Genomic DNA, 17,971 nt, shown 5'->3' on the forward strand with positions numbered 1-17,971 from the left:
GAGAGCTCCAAGGGAACCTGATCATATTAAGTGCAAAGCTAAAATTAGATGCTCACAAAAGCAGATCAGGATGCAAAAATTAAAAATAGCTGCTGTATCTGCAGAAAGTGGTGTGGAATTAGGTTTGAAGTCACCAGAAGAAGATGATTTAGGGGATGATCTGTATAAGTGGGGAAAAGAAAGGCAAGCTGGGAACAGCAGCATGTATGACAACTGATAGGTTACCAACCCATGGCAGGGTGTGCAGCAGGTTAAACCGCTGCTGCTATACATTAAATGAGCTGGAGGGCTTGGGACAAGATAGCTGATCTTGGGCTACAGAAAGCAAGCCCAGTTGTGGACTAGAACATGGTTCTTTTAGAGACTACTTAGAACTGAATTGAAATTAAATGGACAAATAGATTAGAGCTCATGCTAATGCCAGCGTGTACTCAGATGGCGAGTAAAGGAGCAGTATACAGCCTCCTCCATGGCTGCATTAAGTCAAAGTTCTGAGCAGACAAGTAAGAAAACACAACTGGCAGCACTAACTTTAAGCCACAAGCCAAGAAAAGACAGAGCATGTTTTATGAATAAATGAGGAATTGCTCAAATGTTGGCAGGATGTAATAGCAAGTACAAACTGTCCAATGCTGATGGGACACAGATACCTGCAGCCCTCCTGGCAGCAACAGCAATCAATCCAGCTCCTTGAACAGGGGATAGGTATGAGGACTGGCTGCCCAAATACACCCTTGCTATTTGCAATGAGTGCTGGTGAGCATCTGTAGGAGGGCAGTGCTACTAAAGGCACACCTGGATTCACTTGACATGCCAGAAGGGAAGGAAATTCCACATTTGAGTCAGGGGTTAAAATACAGATCAATGGCTGCTGCTAGCAGTTGCAGATGTGATCTTAACTGTGAAAGAAACAGTCTCACTCATTAGTATTTAAGAGGGGGGATGCCCACCTGCTCTGTAACATTCTTTTCAGTAATTTCATTATTCAGGTTAATATTTAAAGGTGACCAAGCAGCAAAAAATGACTGAGGCAACAACTTTGCTTCAGGCTCTACAGCAGATCTGCTAGGAACAAAACACATCCTAAACGCTACTACAAGAATAAAAGAGGATGAGGAAGCCATGACTACAGATCAGAGTCAGGCAACTGTGGAAGTATCAGGGATTATCTTTAGACAGCTCTCAAGGAGTTTACAGCAGGGTAGGCAGCCAAACCAGCATGGTATACCATGGCATGGCCCAGCTCAGCATGGCCAAGGTCCTCAGCTTTATGGTCTGTTCAGTCTTAGGGGACAGGGGAAAAGAAAACAATTTGTAGCTACCCTGTATGCTTGAGAACATGATGAACCCAGTCTTATGGCTCCTCACATCAAGGCAGCACCCATCCTCTTTCTTGCTTCAGTGAGAGCTACACACCTACCCCTTCCACTGCTAGCAGAGGTATGCAGGCAGAGAGAGATGAATTTGCTGCACCTCACAGAACACTACTCAGCTCCAACACAATGTAGGCTACTAGTACTGCTAGCATTTCAGAGCCCTGGCTCCAGCCTATGTTTGAGATGAGTTTGCTCACTGGGGCAGCAGCCATATTGATACAGATCCAAGTGATTCCATTCAGCACTGTCTGCAGGGGCTTTTGGGGATCTACCATTCTCAAATTTCTCTTAGTTTCAGCTCCTATGACTTTTCCTGCTGGTTGGCAGCAAAGATTTTAGCCACAATGGACACCATGCTAGGGACTCCTCCCTCTGGGAGTTTACACACACATTAAGTACATTTCTCAGCAGTTACACAGGTCTGACTGAAATCACTAGTTATAGCACCCTACACCACAAATGACTTGGTTCCTTAAACACCTCCTAAGGCTGGAGTCCTTTGGTTTGTTCAGCCTAGAAAGGAGGCGGCTGAGGGGCAATCTCATCATGGTCTATAACTTCCTGACAAGGGGGAGCAAAGGGGCAGGTGCTGATCTCCTCTCTTTGGCAGCCAGCAACAGAACCCAAGGTAATGGCATGAGGCTGCAACAGGGGAAGTTTAGGTTGGATGTTAGGAAGAGGTTCTTTACTGAGAGGGTTGTCAGGCACTGGAACAGGCTCATCCAGGAAGTGGTCACAGCACTGAGCATCCGGACGATGCACTCAGTCACATGCTCTGACTTGTCTGGCCCTGTGTGGAGCCAGGAGTTGGACTTGATGATTCTTCTGGGTCCCTTCCAACTCCAGATATTATATGATTCTATGATGGACTCACTTCAGAGTTCACTATTTCCATCCCATACCAATCTTTCAGCTTCACTTTCCTTCACTGCTGCCATCTAACCTTTCTTCCTGCTGTGGTTTCTGATCACAGTTCCTTTTTCTAATATCACACCACGCATCATACTTCACTCACTAGAGCTCTGTAACTATACCCTGCTACCAGAAGAATTCGCATGGCACAAGAGGATTTTCATGAGCTTGATCCACTGACAGCTACAATAGAGGTTGCTGCCAGCTGGGAACACTTACCTGCAGAGACCTGGCAGATTTCCAGACCCTTTGTTCCCTCAGTACAGAGGAATCAAGCACACTGCATCTCCTGATAGCAGTGGTGATTCTTGTGCAGTCAACATAAAGCTGACAAGTCAAAGAGGGTGGGTTTTTTTACCTCATCCCTCTCATGATTAAATAAGACACCAAACATTTTGGTGCTGGTGGCAGGAACACGATGTCAGTTCAAAGACAAGGGCTGCTCAGCCCTTTGTGGGTGTCCAGGGTAGATGAGAGTAGCTGCTTGTTTCTGCCACACAATGCTTTCCATTTCATCTCAGCTGCAGGACTTTAGCAGTCAAAGCCAGTAGCGCCCTGCATCAGTCCCTCCCCAATGCAAAGGAACACAAGTCTTGTCCCAGAAGGGGACAGGGTTTGTTTTTCTCCCCCCCCCCCCCCCCCCCTTTAAAAGCATCAGTTGCAGTGGGCCAGATGTCACACTAAGCCTGTGGCTGTGTAGAACACACACATGCAACTTGAATTTTGGCAAAACACAAGCACGTATCTGTTGATTTCTATTCTACCAGCTATAGTCCTGCCTGCTTTATTTGGTCCTCCTGTCTTCTGAAGGAAAGCAGCTGGGGGATAAGCACACAAGATTTCCAGCTCTGTGGAAAACAGACATGGCTGAGGGCATAGGAAATTTGAGTTTTCATTGAAACAATCAGTGTGCTAAGCCTTCCAACTTCATTTCAGTTCCAATTGCTGACTAGACCTTAGCCATCAATGAGCCATATACTGATCTAATCCATTTCTGCTCCCACGTATGCAAGAACACACACAACCACCATTTGATAACTCAGCCAAATGACTCACAGCTATTTCTGACAAAGTCAGTTTGTCGTAGAACTGGAGCTTCAGTTGGCAGATAAGCACATACTAAATAGACAGGAGCATAGTTTAGCTAAAAATATTCTTAAAGGTTAATAAAGATTGTTTAGCCATATCATATGCAACCTTAAATCTCAAAGAATTATGAAACTGAAAAGCTTAATCTACAACAGCAGGGTTTTTACTGTGGCAATATGAAAATAGATTTTGGGATGAAATATAGAAGTAAATATGCACAATGATGTGAACAAGGAGCCTCTGGCTGAAAGACAAAAGCAGGTGGCAGAGGCAACCAGTGGCCCATTGGATGTTAGAAAAAGAGTATTACACAGAAAGGATCACTGACAGAGAAGCCCTTTATTCCATCTCTTGCTCAAAGAGGTACTAGCTTTGATCACATAACAAATACTAATTTGCTTCTGGTCTAGCTTTGAAATTTAAAGTTAGTAATAGGATTGCCAAAGCATCTGAATACTGATCTTTGTGTTAACCTTGGACCAGTGACCCTTTCATATCTTACCAGGATGAAATACCACAGAGTGTTTTATGTGAGGTGCCTATACTGCTGTTAGCAGGAAAGCAACAGTAGTCCAATAGTTTTGACATGCCAGAAAAAAAAAAACCCTATGTGTAGCAACAAAGTAGTTTTATTTCCCCTTCACTCAATCTCCCTCTTCTCAGCTATTCATAGTTATAAGGATATAGCATTACAAAACAAGCCATCTGTGAGAACTGTCAGTTCAGGGCAGTGTTAGGTAATAAACAAATTCACTTCAAGGAGAAGTGAGGATTTAAGGTTTGAAGTTGTTATTTAGAAGATATAACTGATTCAAGAAAGTTCACAAAGCACACACAAGTCATTGTCAGCAGGGGTTCACGAGAGGCAGGAGAACAGCCAGCACAAGAGCACTTCAAAATAACGCCTTTTTATATTTATAATCCACTACCTGACTCAGTACTTTAGATCTCCATAAAAGCTTTGTATTCCATGTTAGCCAACAACTAGATACACAGCCTTTCCACAGGAGTCACACCGTGTTTGTAGCTCAGTGCAATTCTGCTGGGTAGGGCCCCATAGCAGAGATTAAAGAGATCACACTCGTTTTTGAAACCCCATGCCCCATCTTCCCCACTGAGAATTGCCTCTTGCATTGCAGAAGGTCCAGGGCACAGTGGGAAGGTCCTGAGTATATAATGATTGAGTGCCAGACATTTAACGTAAGAGTTAAAAGTGGGTACTACTCTTCCTTCAAGAGGCCTTTGTAGGGTGGGATAATACTTGTTACCCAGTGACCACTGAGAAAAGGCAAGCCTGTTGTCTCATGGCAGTTCTACAGCTAGTATTGTTAAACAGGAAGCATCAGAAGCTCATGGCTGTCAATCCTCTTATCTGGGAACAGGGAAGAAACCAAAGGGCATGCTTTTAGAAAAGAACACCTGAACATTGCACTTTCTGCCTCTTCCAAAAGGAAATGCAAATGACGTTTTGGACAGTGATAAGTAATACACCACACCCTCACAGGCTGACAGCAGTGCTGGGCAGCACCAGGCAGCTTTAGTCCAGAGGGGTAGAAAACCCCCTCCACACTCAAGGCAGCAGTGTAAGAGACTTCCCATAGCACAGTTAACATTCAGCTAGCAAGGTCAGCAACAGCTAAAGCTGTGTCCCAGAAGCTACAAAGCCAACACCCTGCTGTTACAGCCTCTCAGACTCAAGATCCATTCTTTCAGCAGCAGTCATTTTATTATGCTCTTCAGACTGAAGTTTGCTATCAGAAAGTCAGAAGCTCTGGCACACAATGATTAGGGATTGTGCTATATACACACTATTATGTCCATTTTAATCCTAATCATTTAAAATAACACCTGAACAACCGCTTACAAGATTTGTCAAAAGAAACATTTTCTGAAATATTAAGCTATCTGGCCCTCTGAATCAAGAGGACCACCAAATATTGCTCTGAGTAAGTCAAACTTCAGTAAAGACTTAGTCATTTTTAGACATCACCAGTTATATCCATTCATACACGAGCACTGCTCATGCACCTCAAAAAAATTCAGAAATCAAAGCTGTTATTGTATGGGCTTCTCTACAGTATTTGTAAGACTTTCTGGCCATAATTTGCTTTAAAGCATTTACATAATCACACATATATACTCTCTCATCTTTGGTAAATGATTTTAGAGTGAAACTGTAAGCTATCTTCTTGTTCAAAGTTTGTCCTGAGCCACTTAATAGTAACAACATATTAACCACAGGAGTAATTTCTCTCCTGACAGGCCTGTCAGCAAGTAGAATATGAACAGAGCATCTGGATGGCTGCAACTCTGACAGAGATGAATTTTACTCAGATGGCTTTTGCAAGTTATCAGCAATAGGAAGAAGCTGAACTGCATTTTCATATGCCCTAGTTGCATTTACATTTTGTTTTTTCAGCCAAGGCTTATTAGAACTAAAGCAATTGCAGTAGTAACACAGATGCAGTTGCTTCACACCCATTCCTCCATGAGGTTAATTTAAGAACCTAAGAGGATCAGCATCCAGATAACCATAACATTTTGCTCTTCAAAAAACATAATAAAAAGCTGCACAGCTTCAAGAAGCATAATGTATTTCAAGATAATTAAACCCATCAACTGGCATATCCAAACCATAGTACAAAACAGAAGTCTGTACAAAGTATTAGCAGTTATTATTGAAATAGATCGTAATGGCTCCATGCTCTTTGCAGTGTAATCTAAGAGTGGAAACACTTCACCTTGCTTTCATATTCCTCTTTGAGTTGAATATATACCGGGACTGTTTGATTGGTTGTGCAGGTTGGTGTCCTTGTATACAAACCAAACATTTCCTCCCCATAAAACAATATTAAGCAAGCCAAACACCTGTAGGTTAAGAAAAAAAAAAGAGAAAGAGGCAAGATTAAGATTGTTTTTTTATAAAAACCCTGACAAACAAGAAAAAAAAAAGAGAGCTAAAACCTGACCTGGAGTACAACTTGAAGCCAAGCCAGAAACAACTGCTCTCATTGGCATCCCTTTGGTATGCACAAGACATGCTTTAGAATATTAGAAGCTAGTTTAATAGAATTGTTTGAAAGTCAGACAGTCAGCTTAATCTGTCTTTTGGATAGAATTAGATAAAACCTCTTCAGTCACCCAGCATCTCCACATACACAAATGCACAGTACACAGTTAGTTATTACTGGGCCAAAAAGCAACAGCCAGTTCTGAAAAAAACCCAGGATTTACTAGGAAGATCATTCAATAAGTCCTATTTTCCCTGCTGTGAAGAGTTTTTCCTAGGAAGATGAGCTTTCTATCAGTTGGGGTGGAGTTAATTTTCACAAGAAGCTGAGAGGAGCACAGTTAGAACAGCCAACCTGAACCAGCCAAAGGGGTATTCAGTATCATATGACATCATGCTCAATACATAAGGAAAGTGCTGGCTGCAATGGGACAGGCTTGACTTTAGGTTCTGGGTGGTGAGCAAATTGCACTGTATCACCTGCTTTCATTTATATTCTTGTTATTTTCCTTTCCCTTTACTGTCCTAATCCCAATCCATATTCTTCATCTTTTTCTTCCAATTCTCCTCCCCATTTAGCTGGTGGGGGGGAAGGGGTGAGCAAGCAGCTGGGTGGTGCTCAGCTGCCAGATGGGTGCTACACCATGACATCGTATTACATGGAACATCTATTTAGTCTGTAAAATTGCTCACTTTATTAAAAGGCTTGGTTCAACACCAAAAAGCAGAGCAGGAAGCATGATGGTACTGGTATCAGTCAATGAACTACTTGGGTGGCTCAGTAACATTTTAAGTTGCTCTTGGCTACAGACAGAAATAGTATAAAGACTCAAATGTGCCTAGAAATGCTGCATTTAACAGCTCTAGAGACACATCCTACAAGTTGTTTCTTAAAAAAAAGAGAAACATTTCCTTTTAAAGAAAAAGCTTGGTCAGTGTTTTACCACAGTATCAATGGACCTGAAGGACTGATAACCCATAAAGGAATCTTAACAGAGCAAACACCACACACAATCAGCAGTTTAGGGCTCTCAGGTGCTGTTAGCTGATCTGTAACACAGTTATTGTAGCTCTATGGCAAAAGACATACGTACCACAGACACATTCAGAGTTCTCATGCTGGTCACAGAAACAAAATGACATGTTGTTCCTGGTGCTTTGCAAGATTCAGTTCCTAGAATAATGCTGGCCCCTGTGGACACTTTGATGTCAGCAAGTGCCTTTGCCCAAGCAAAAGTACTGACCATCCACAGAAAGGCTGTTATGACAGTGACAGCCAAGTCCTACAGAAGAGGAGTACTCCTTATTAGGTTAAAATAATTTGCATGAATGTACCTAACATTAAACCAGAATGAATTATATCACCAAAGGAACTGCATCAGTGCTACTGCTCACAAGTAAATTTAGTATTTACTTGAATTGTAATTACAACATAGTTATAGTGTGTTGATAATCAGCTACAAAACTGTATGCCCAAGCATAAATAATCTTATCTGCTGTAAGAAATTAGTTTCTTAAAAATAATCAGATACCTAGCACTTGCATTATAAAAATTTAAGTCAAAGTTTAGTGAATTGGGAACAGCATAGAAACTGCAGAGGATTTAAATCTGGATGGCTAACACATTAAAATTTGGCTTGAAAGGTCTGTTTCTAGGCTCTCATATTTCATTCAGAGGATCAGGGCTTTGATATTTAGGATGACCAAATTCTCCCTCTACCAAATGCACCCACATAGCAGGTTCTCTACATAGCAAGATTTCCCCAGAGACTAACAGTGGAGGTCCCACCTATGGAACAGATCTATATCCAAATACATGGTACAAAGCAACAGTTGTGGTAAAGACTGTTCAGCTGAGAAGACAGAGCTTCATTCTACTCTGTTTCAATGACTGCATAAAGTATCCTGTCACAGATGTTCAAGGATTTGGACCCCCTTTTCTGCTTGAGTGTTGTAGCTACTAGTCTGAGATACTTGTGCTCACACTCCATCTAACTTTTGGAACTATTGAATATTTGTAAGTTATGCAGATAGTCTTACATTAGCAGCATTTCTTATCTCTCTGATTTCAAAAGGCAAAACATTAAAATATTTTATCACTTACAGTGAGTGGAAACTTGCTGTTTTGTTGATACACATGTTTATACCCAATATATACCACAAGGGCGGCGATGCAGTAGAGGAACGCCAACACTGCAAGGGTAACAAAGAACTGTGCAGAAGAGGAGAAGTTGCCCACAAGATAGACGTCAGACCAAGTACCACCACAGCGCTTTGGGTCTGGTGCACTAAGTGCAACAGTATTCAGCCTGCAAAGATGGAAGTGAAAACTTCATAAAGTTGTGTTTCAGAATAACAGTGCTTCAGCATTCCCATTATGTAAGTTTACTCTAAAGGACAACTTGTATAATGTTTCAGTTACACAGCACAAAGATTTGTCAAGCTGTCTGAAGACTCTTCCCGGTCCTACATTGGGATATGCAACAGCAACTTCAGGAGAAAAACATTAGTGTTACATTTATTGCAACTGAAGAAAGAAAGCCCAATTTGGAAGCAGACTTAGCTAAACCATTTTAGAGTTAATAACATTATTGTGGAGACTGGCAGTTAAGGATCAAAACTTAGAGAGGCGTCTATTTGCATTACAGGTACAAGAAAATGCAAGTTCTAAACTTTCAAGCTTAGGAAATTCAATAGAATCTGCATGACCAGCAGCAAAGATGCAGTGACCGGTACAGAATTGCTTCAGATTCCTACTCCCCTTTTCAAGTGCCATTACAACACTGGGTATTTTCCAAATTCTATACTTTTGAAGTATTTTTTACTAGCTGGCCTGAATCTCTTTCTATCCTTACACCTATGCTGATTGGACACACATGGAACACCAACTCTGCACTCGCTGTAATCATACAGTTGTAGCAACAAAGAAGAAATCTCTTTCCCCATGCTCTGGGAAAGGAGCTTGTCTCTACAAGAGCTTTACAATGATAGCAGACCATTTAGCTTTTGTGTGTCCAACACCCTCTCCAAGTCTCTAGTGGAATACACTGAAGAGTATTTTCCGTTCAGTCTTTAAACAAAATGCAACCTAAAATAGTCTTATTTGAGCTTCCAAAGCAACAAAAGATTGGTGAAGAAATAGGCTGCTAAGCCTGCTGTATAATTTTTCTTATTGATCACTTTCTGTAGCATTCATGCATTGCTAGAACAGAGCTTAAGGTAGAGTGATACAGAGCATTTCAGCAGTACATGAACAACCACAATGCTTTGAACAGTTACAACTAAACATTTATTTATTGCTACTACAAATCAAACCAGAGGTTTCACATGTTTAATCATATATATATATATAGTAAATATATACTCATAGAGACAGATTTTGGGGGGGTGGGGGGCAGTGGTGGTGGTGAGCAAATAAGCAGTAATTGGTGTAGGAGTGACAACTGGATAGCTAGTACTCACCTGAATGGATAAGCAAAAGCAGCTGTAACAGTTTTGTTCACCACACCTTTGCAGGAAACTAGAAGGGTAGTTTCACCTTGAAAGCCTCCACATGTGGCAAAAACAAAGATGGAAAAAATCTATAGGGAGTGATACACAGACATATTAGCATGTACCACTAGAGCGCAAACTTTTAGCTGAAGCAACTAATGAAAGCAAAAAATAGGAACTAAGCATTCAGTTTCTATAATTAAAAGCCACAAGCAGCACCACTAACAAAAATCCCATTTCAAAGTTATTTTTGTTTATATTTTTCTTAGTCCTACACCAGAAATTTGGCTGGGGTTTTTCTGAGTGCTAAAAGCAAGCACAACAGCTCATTGCAGTTAGTAAGATAAGTCATTTTAGGAGTCTCAGACATCCACAACAGCATGTTAGAAGCTACATGCTCAGAGCATTGCACATCAACTTGCCTCTCTGATTAACTCCTGGCTTCCCTTTTTCACTAACAAAATCCTACACCTGCTATAAGCAGAACACACACAAAACACACAGTAGGGTAAGTTACAGTGATAAACCTGCAATGAACACATAGACTGTATGTTTCCATAGAGCTGCTTTCTCCCTCCCAGCCAGAGGACCAGGCTGAGGGTGTCAAGCTCCTACCATCGGCAAGGCAAGGCAGGGAGCAGGCAGCTCCTTAGCCCGAACATCCTCAGCCTTACCCAGCAAGAGCATAGGAGCAAAGCCTACAGGAAGGAAGAATCAGTCCCACTCACCCACTCGAGGACCTTAATGAAGCCCAGGGGTTCCAGAAGCAAGCCAAAATCCAGCCTCACACCAGCCATCCTGGAAGACACCAGAGCAGCCCCCAGGAACCACAGATACAACCCTACCCAGGCAGCTCCCTTTAAGGCCACCCCTGTGCTCCTCCCTGCCACACCCACCTACCCTGTGCTGGGGATGGCCTCACCCCCTTTATCTCACACCAGGGCTCCTCAGCCCCAAATCAGAGATCAGAGGAAGCTGAGAGACAGAGGGAGGAAAGAGCCCAGCTGTGTGGGGCAGGTGCTACTGCCATAGAGGACCTTGTCTCTGGGCAGAAGAAATGGTGTGGTAACTGTCACAGGGAGGTGCAGCTTCGGTCATTTTGTGGAGCTGGGCAGCAGTGACATCACTCCTTCCTTACTTCCTTCCCTCCCCAGGAGGCTAAAGGGGCTGTGATGGATCAGCTGAAGTTGAGGGTGCTGCCACAGCAAGGCTGTGTGCTGTGATGTCAGGGCTGTGTGTCCCTGTGGCCACACCTTGCAGGGTGCAGGCAGAGGAGAGCATGCTTTGCGGGACACACCGTGCCACGCCATGGTTTTGGGGTTACTGATTTTATTAGCAAACAAGGCAGAGGCTCCTGACAGTTCAGGTGCAGTGGAAACTCACTGAAATCTCATCAACTACGTTTGGGGGTTTTAAGCTTTAAATGTTGAGGGGGTGGGGTGGGGAGGGGGGGGGGTTGGGATTGTGCTGTCTTGCTGATATGTTAATCTTCAGTGAAACTGGAGGGCTAAAACTTGTGCTGAAGAAGAGCTGAGGCATGTGAGAAGCACTGCCCTCTGCCCTGACTGGAGAGCACGGCTAGCCGAGCTGGCCAGTGGACACTGCACTCACTGCAGCAGTTCCCTGGCTGTGCTTCCAGATCTTTTAGAAACTCATGGGCTTGCTGTGGGACTCCTGGGAACCCTCTGAGGAACATCAGGGCGTCTGGTGCTGCTCTTGGGAAGGGATAGCTGTGGGAAGCTGTGACTGTTTCTAGCAAGATCTAACTGAATTAGCTTTGTCTTCTGGACAAAGGATGCTGGCAGATTTTGTCCCAGCTGAGCCCAGTTATGGCAGCCAGGCAGCCTTGCAGCAGGTGCTGAAGAGATGTCAGTGGAAGAGCTGGCTTGGACTGCAGCTCCTGGCTACAGTTATTCGGTACAGCAGTTTGTGAAGAAAGGGGCAAGCAGCCTTCACAGAGCAACATACGCTCTGCCATCATGGTGGGCTGCTGCAGATCACGGTCATAACACTGTCTGGATCAGCTGTCCCGGGTGCAATAGAAGCTTTGGCTTAGATGAGGGGTGGTTCAGCTCTCCAGCAATGGGGATGGGGGCCTGGGACTGGGAGATACAGGCTCCTTGCCTGCACGAGGTGTGCATAGGTGGAAAGTGTGTGTCATCAGGAGGTGTGGGAGGATATCAGCTGCCTACACAGCACCAGAGATGATGAGAAAAGGGATAAACTCGATCTTTGAGACCCTGCAGCTTCAGGAACCTGAACTGACTTCATTCCCCTAGGAAGGGCAGGTGGAGTCTGTGCTCGTTAGGTCAGGAAATGAAGACTCCTATGATGGTGAAGATTGGAAACTTATGACTCATGGCACTGGAGGATGGCTGATTCACAGCTATGGAACAGTAGATGGTACCAGTACCTTGGTAGCAGAGTTGAGAGCTTTCTCCAGTGAAACCTCCATGCCAGCTGAACCTCAGTCTTGTGGAAGTACCAGGAGGAAGAGATGACTGACAGTAGAGGGAAATTCCTTGTGGAATGGGGGCCTCTACCTGCAGATGTGACCTGCTGTCTGGGGAGGTTTGTTGCTCAGCAGGGGCTTGGATCCAGAATGTTGTGGAGAAATAAGCTTCAAACTATTAATCATTACTGCTCTTCCACACTGACACCAACAATACTGCTAGGAGTGGATCTGGAGCATTTTAAGCATGACTAATGCTTGTATGACTAGGGAACCCTCTCTGAGGGTTGAGGACTATTAAAGAATGGGATCCACCAGACCAAATAGGGCAAAAGCATCTTTTCAACAGGCTGGCCAATTTACTGAGGAGAGCTTTAAACCAGAGGTGATGAATTTGGTATTGGGGAAGAAATTGTGATTTGCAATTAAGTGAGGAAGGGGTGGGCTGGTTTGGTAAGCAAAAGGTATAGGATGATAATGATTTCAAGGAAAGACTGAAAACAAAAGAAACGGGGCAGAAGCTCCCCCTCCCCTCAGGTGTATGTGTGCATATAAGGAAGTGCCCATGGAACGGGGTGGGTGGTGGGGGAGGTAACATACTTACTCTAGGAAGTCAGTGTGAGTGCCTGCAGCCATGCAGTGTGTGGACAGGAGGTATTAGAAGCCTGTGTGCATTTGTAGGGCTATGCTCTCACTTTGTCATGGGCACAGGGTGGGTGTGATAACCGATGTGAGTGCTGCCATGGCTGCGTACAGGCTCCCTAGGATGAACCAGGATGATGAGGAGTGGGGAGATGCTGTTTATGTGAGAGCTCAGGAGTGCATGGAGCTCTGCATGAGCCAGCAGAGTTTGTTGTTGGGATTAGAGAGATGGCAGACCAATGTGGATGAGGCTATTGTGGCTGTCTACTACAAACTACCCGATGAGTAAGAAGTAGAAAAGACCTTCAGATAACCAGGAAGTGGTTCAGGGGTAATTCAAGTATCTGTTGGAAGGGCAACACAGCAGAGCACAAGCAATCCAGGTCGTTTCTGGAGTGCAGTGATAAAAGCTCCCTCACACAGGTGATGGAGGAGCTGACAAGGTGAGGTGCTTACCTTGACACTTACAGGTAAGGAAGGACTGGTCAGGGATATGGGGGCAGCCTTGGCTATGTTCGCTTTGTGACAGATGTTACTACTGTGAATAAGTTGTGGAAGGTGAGCCAAGGGTGGGAATACATAAGGAAGCCTCCAGTTTGGGGAATAACATGTGAGAACAGTAACAAAGAGTCAGCCTTTTGGCTGGCTTGGGGCGGCACTGCTGCAAAACACTGACAGTAGGGTGGGACATTCTCATACAGTTTGCTGCTCTATTCAAGGAGGGTATTTTGACCCTAGCTTTCTACACAATGAACTAAGGAAGGTGCGGAGATCTGCCTGCTCTATGGTCTCTTGGAGGTAGTCCAAGTTTAAAGCTGTGGAAAGGATGGCTTCTTCCTTTCTTTCATTGCTCTGTTGCAAATACAGCTGGTGCCCAGCCTGGCAGCCTCCTCCCTGGCTGGTGACTTCTGCTTTGTTCTTTTTCCTGCTTGTGAGTGCAACATGGACTGCACACACAAAATAAGGTCAATCCCCTGCTGTCAAATTTTTATGTGCCTGTCCTTCATGGTTATATACATTTTAAAAATTAATAGAACAGGCTCCTTTATTTAATGGAAACAACATTGTTGATACCTCAAAATACAAGGAATTAGTATCGCTGATTCTATTAATTCCAGTATCAGTAAATGGCTTCTAAATCTGATGTAAGTAGGCTTGCCAGCATCACTACTGCAGTGGTTATTAATGCATGAGCATGCTGTTAAGATTAAGTCACAAATTAGTAATTAATTAATTAGAAATGATGAGTAGTTTGTCTATATGCTGGAAATCTAAAAGAATATGTGTTCATGGGTATAAAATACACTCGGATAGAGTGCAGTGAAGGGTGAGAGCACCTGCATGGCAAGAGCTACCTGTGGAGCTCTTCTTGGCAGAGTAAGACCATTCTGTGAGCATGTGGGGAGCTGGGAGAAAGATGCCAAGCCTTCCAGGACTCTAGCAGAACATAAAGGTGTAATCAAGCATATGGTAAAACTAATTTTTAAAATGCTTCTTTGTCTTAATTCTGTCCTGGGGGTAGAGCACTCCCAGATGTGTGTGGGCTTTCAAAGCACAAAGATGATTGGTCACTCCTTGGATCAGAACACTCTTCGTGCTGTTAGAAATCACAGCAGGGTATCACAGCAATGGGCATGCCCAGGGTAAGAGGGGCCTAAACCACAAGTCTGCAGAACAGTACCTCACATTTTCTAATGAAGGTGACAAGGTCTGTGAGGGTCTGGACCTCCTGTGTGGGGGCTGGTGTGGTCTTGGACACAGCCCTGAGGAAGCTCCATCTCCTGCGAATGCATGGCTCTGCGGTGCCATCAGCACTTCAGTAACGTGGGGTAGAGCTGTCTGCCTGAGCCTTCATCCTGCATTTCCAGGGGTGTTTCAGGCAGGCAGCAAAGATAAGGTCTAAGACAGTAAAACTAATCATATCATTAGTTATAATGAACTTATAATTTATCTTCATAAAGTACGTCATTGACTGATGTTGCAATGGGAAAACAGTAATGTGTTGGAGTTGGGGGTTTTTTGGTGCTGAAATTAATCCTTCTTGAAGTCAGTGGACTGGAACAGTGGGTACAAATGAGGGAACAAGACCACAGTGTAGCTGTGCAAGTCTCCTAAGGTGTCTCGTATGAGGATATTGCAATGGCCCAACTACAGTCAGCTTTATTTTGGACTGTGCAGGTCATGATTAGGTTCCAGTGGGGGGAACTGACAGCTCCTTTTCTGTATTTCATGGTGATTTTTCTAAATCAGCTGGTGAAATGCCATCAGATTTTGTAAGGATCTGTCATAGTTCAGTGCTGTTTCCTCTAAATAAGCAGTGGCTGAACTGGAAAAACATAGCCAATGGGAGACTATTTATACACCCTACTCTCCATGTAGTACATGAATCTCACAAGGGTTTAAGCCTCCTTGATTTGTTTAGCTGCTCCAATAGCCAACACCTTTAAGGAGTAAAATAAGAATATATACACATATATGTAAAAAAGGGACAGACCAAGATAAAGGATGGAATATCTATTTACTCATCATCTCCACATCCCATGCCCAAGAAAAACTGTTCCATGCCTAACTGGCAGGTAAAGCCTTGGTTCGGTCTAAATGAACCAAGAAACTCCCTGTCACTCATCTAACATATCTCAGCAGTTTTTGTCTCTCTCTTCCTTCTTCCCCATCTTCTACTTAGACCCTATAAACACTGTATCTCCCTAAAATATATATATAGGTACTTGTTTTATTCCTTTTCCACTTGTCAGTTAGTTAAAAATATTTCATTATTTAAGGCATTCTCCAAAAATGCTCCCAGCCCCCCTGATTGATATTTCCATCTTTTCAGGTGTCAGATGTCTGGTATGGATGTAGTCTGAACTATATATAATGTTCTGGCTGTGGGCTCATTAATTCAAAATTGGAAAAGGCTCTTAATTTTTCACTCCATATAACTTATCTCTCTGTTGGGGTTAAAAGTATTTTGGAGCGCTTTTGCTAGTGGATTGTATTCCAAAATGATATCAAACACTTTAAATATAGATAGTACTTCCACAGAGCCAATTTCATAAGCTGAAACCAATTCTAAATCAAATCTCTGCAAGGAAGAATTTAAGCAGGTAGACTGTGCACTGGTTAAAAGCTCCGTACAGAAAGAGAGAGCTATTTTGCTTGGAAAATCAATTTGGCTTAGAGAGAAAGTGACAGAAGTATAAAAATTATATAACAAATGGGGGAAAGGAGAAGTTGGTAATAATGAATATAAATTAGAAGGCAGCCTATTGCAGAAAAGTGATAAGAAAGCAAATGGACCGAAGGACCAGTATATGGTCTGCAGACTTGCAGACAACAACAATCCATTTTTAAAACAGAGGGGGAAGGAGGGAGATTATACCAAAGGGAAGAGACAGAAATGATAGAATCAACTAAAAAGAAAAAAAAAAGGCAGGAATGACCAATGTTATAGTCTATACTTGGGAAAAAGCAGGAAAGTATTAATATGCTAATAGTGTAGTAAATCCTCTCCACTCCAGCAGGGCTCAGGAGAGTGTTGAGTCACATCTGCTAAAGCTTTTCTATCTGTTGTCAGTACCCAGCAACCCCAGTTTGGCCAGGGCTGATAAAGGAACACTAATAATATGAACAATGATTGCTGGTCATCTCTGAAACACTGGTCAAGATCTAGATGCCTGATATGAGGGCAATATCGACCCATCCAGTTATCGCTATTTCCAAGAAAAAAGATGGTGTGACTGATGCAGAACCCTCTTCATAGAGAATTAAATTAGAACAATATAGTTGATGTCAAGCTACATGGTCATTTGGGAGTTAGTTTTTTGCTGATTAGTCGATGCTTAAGCAATGATGATCAAAAGACTGGGCTGATAATAGCTGTCTCTGTAGCACACTTCTAAGTTCTACAAGATATTTGAGCTGATGTTTGAATCTAGAAGGGTATATAACTGATTTGAAACACCAATTTAATTAGAAGCTAGGTAACAGATAGCTCTTAAACTGAAAATCTGTACTATTAGTATAATCAGTATGCTAAGTCTCATTCTTTGGAAAATACAAAGGACAAAACCGTGTCTCTCGATGAGCTTCTGACAAGGCTTTGGGAGAGACTGGTGGGATCCCCAGCTGCCCCAGGGCTAAATGTCTCTTACAGAGAGAACAAAGCACTAGTGCCCCTATGCAAGGAGTGAGCGAGCTTCCTCTGGAGCATTGTGCAGCAGATTCAGTTACTAATGCTTGTGGGAGATTAACTCAAACTACCTGGATGATTAAGGGTCACTGAGAGCTCATTTTCTTAGCCTGAAAGAGCTTGGGTGGTTTAGCTTAGCAAAGTGAAGGCTATTACTCCTGGCTTGAAGTACACCAGGGAGTAGGTGCAGAGAAGGCACAGATTTATACCAAAAGACAGCTTTACCAGAGGGATCACTGCATATAATCAAAGAATATAACTTATGACGAACATAAAGTGTAAGTATGAGATTTTGGAAATGTCTTCCAACAGAAGGCAAACACTGGAGATAGTTTTAAAAGGGAGTTCAGAATAGCTGTGATATTGTTGCTTCTGATAGCAGTGGAAAACAACTTGATTCATTATGTTCTTCTCCCATCGTAATCCCCCTACACAGACCAAACAAAGATTAATTCAGGAAATCCTGAGCTTTGTGTTTGTAGATAAAGCAAGAGTGGACGATTAACTTGCTACTAATCTGGCAGAGGAGACACCATTGCACGGGACGGCTCTGCCCACAATGCTGGCTGCCTGCTCAGCAGGTCTGCCATAACTGCAGAAAGTCCAGGAGGGCAAAGTGCTTTTGCTCCTGCCAAATTAATCTCACCTGCCAAAGAGCTGTCTCTAGGTAGTTTCTTGTGCTGTAATATGCTCCAATTTTCTGTCCATTTTGTTAGCTACCTATTTTCTATTATCTTTGCATTATTTTACTTGCTTTTGCACTCAGATGTTTTTGGTCTTTTCTCTTTGGACCTGTGTATTTGGTTTTT

The 17,971-nt window shown here is 43.1% G+C and overlaps 1 protein-coding gene across 1 annotated transcript; it reads right to left on the minus strand.

Annotated features, from left to right (window-relative positions):
- Nucleotides 1-6,125: 6,125 nt before the first annotated feature.
- On the minus strand, nucleotides 6,126-10,676 carry SYPL1 (synaptophysin like 1; the record flags this gene model as incomplete). The annotated part of the gene is made up of 5 exons (XM_084279412.1): nucleotides 6,126-6,245; nucleotides 7,482-7,670; nucleotides 8,492-8,696; nucleotides 9,850-9,968; nucleotides 10,608-10,676. The coding sequence occupies 5 exons, from the start codon at nucleotides 10,674-10,676 to the stop codon at nucleotides 6,126-6,128; spliced, it is 702 nt and encodes a 233-aa protein (XP_084135538.1).
- Nucleotides 10,677-17,971: the final 7,295 nt, after the last annotated feature.

The sequence above is a fragment of the Gallinula chloropus genome, assembly GCF_964237585.1.
Source record: "Gallinula chloropus genome assembly, chromosome: 1".
Taxonomy (NCBI): Eukaryota; Metazoa; Chordata; class Aves; order Gruiformes; family Rallidae; genus Gallinula; species Gallinula chloropus.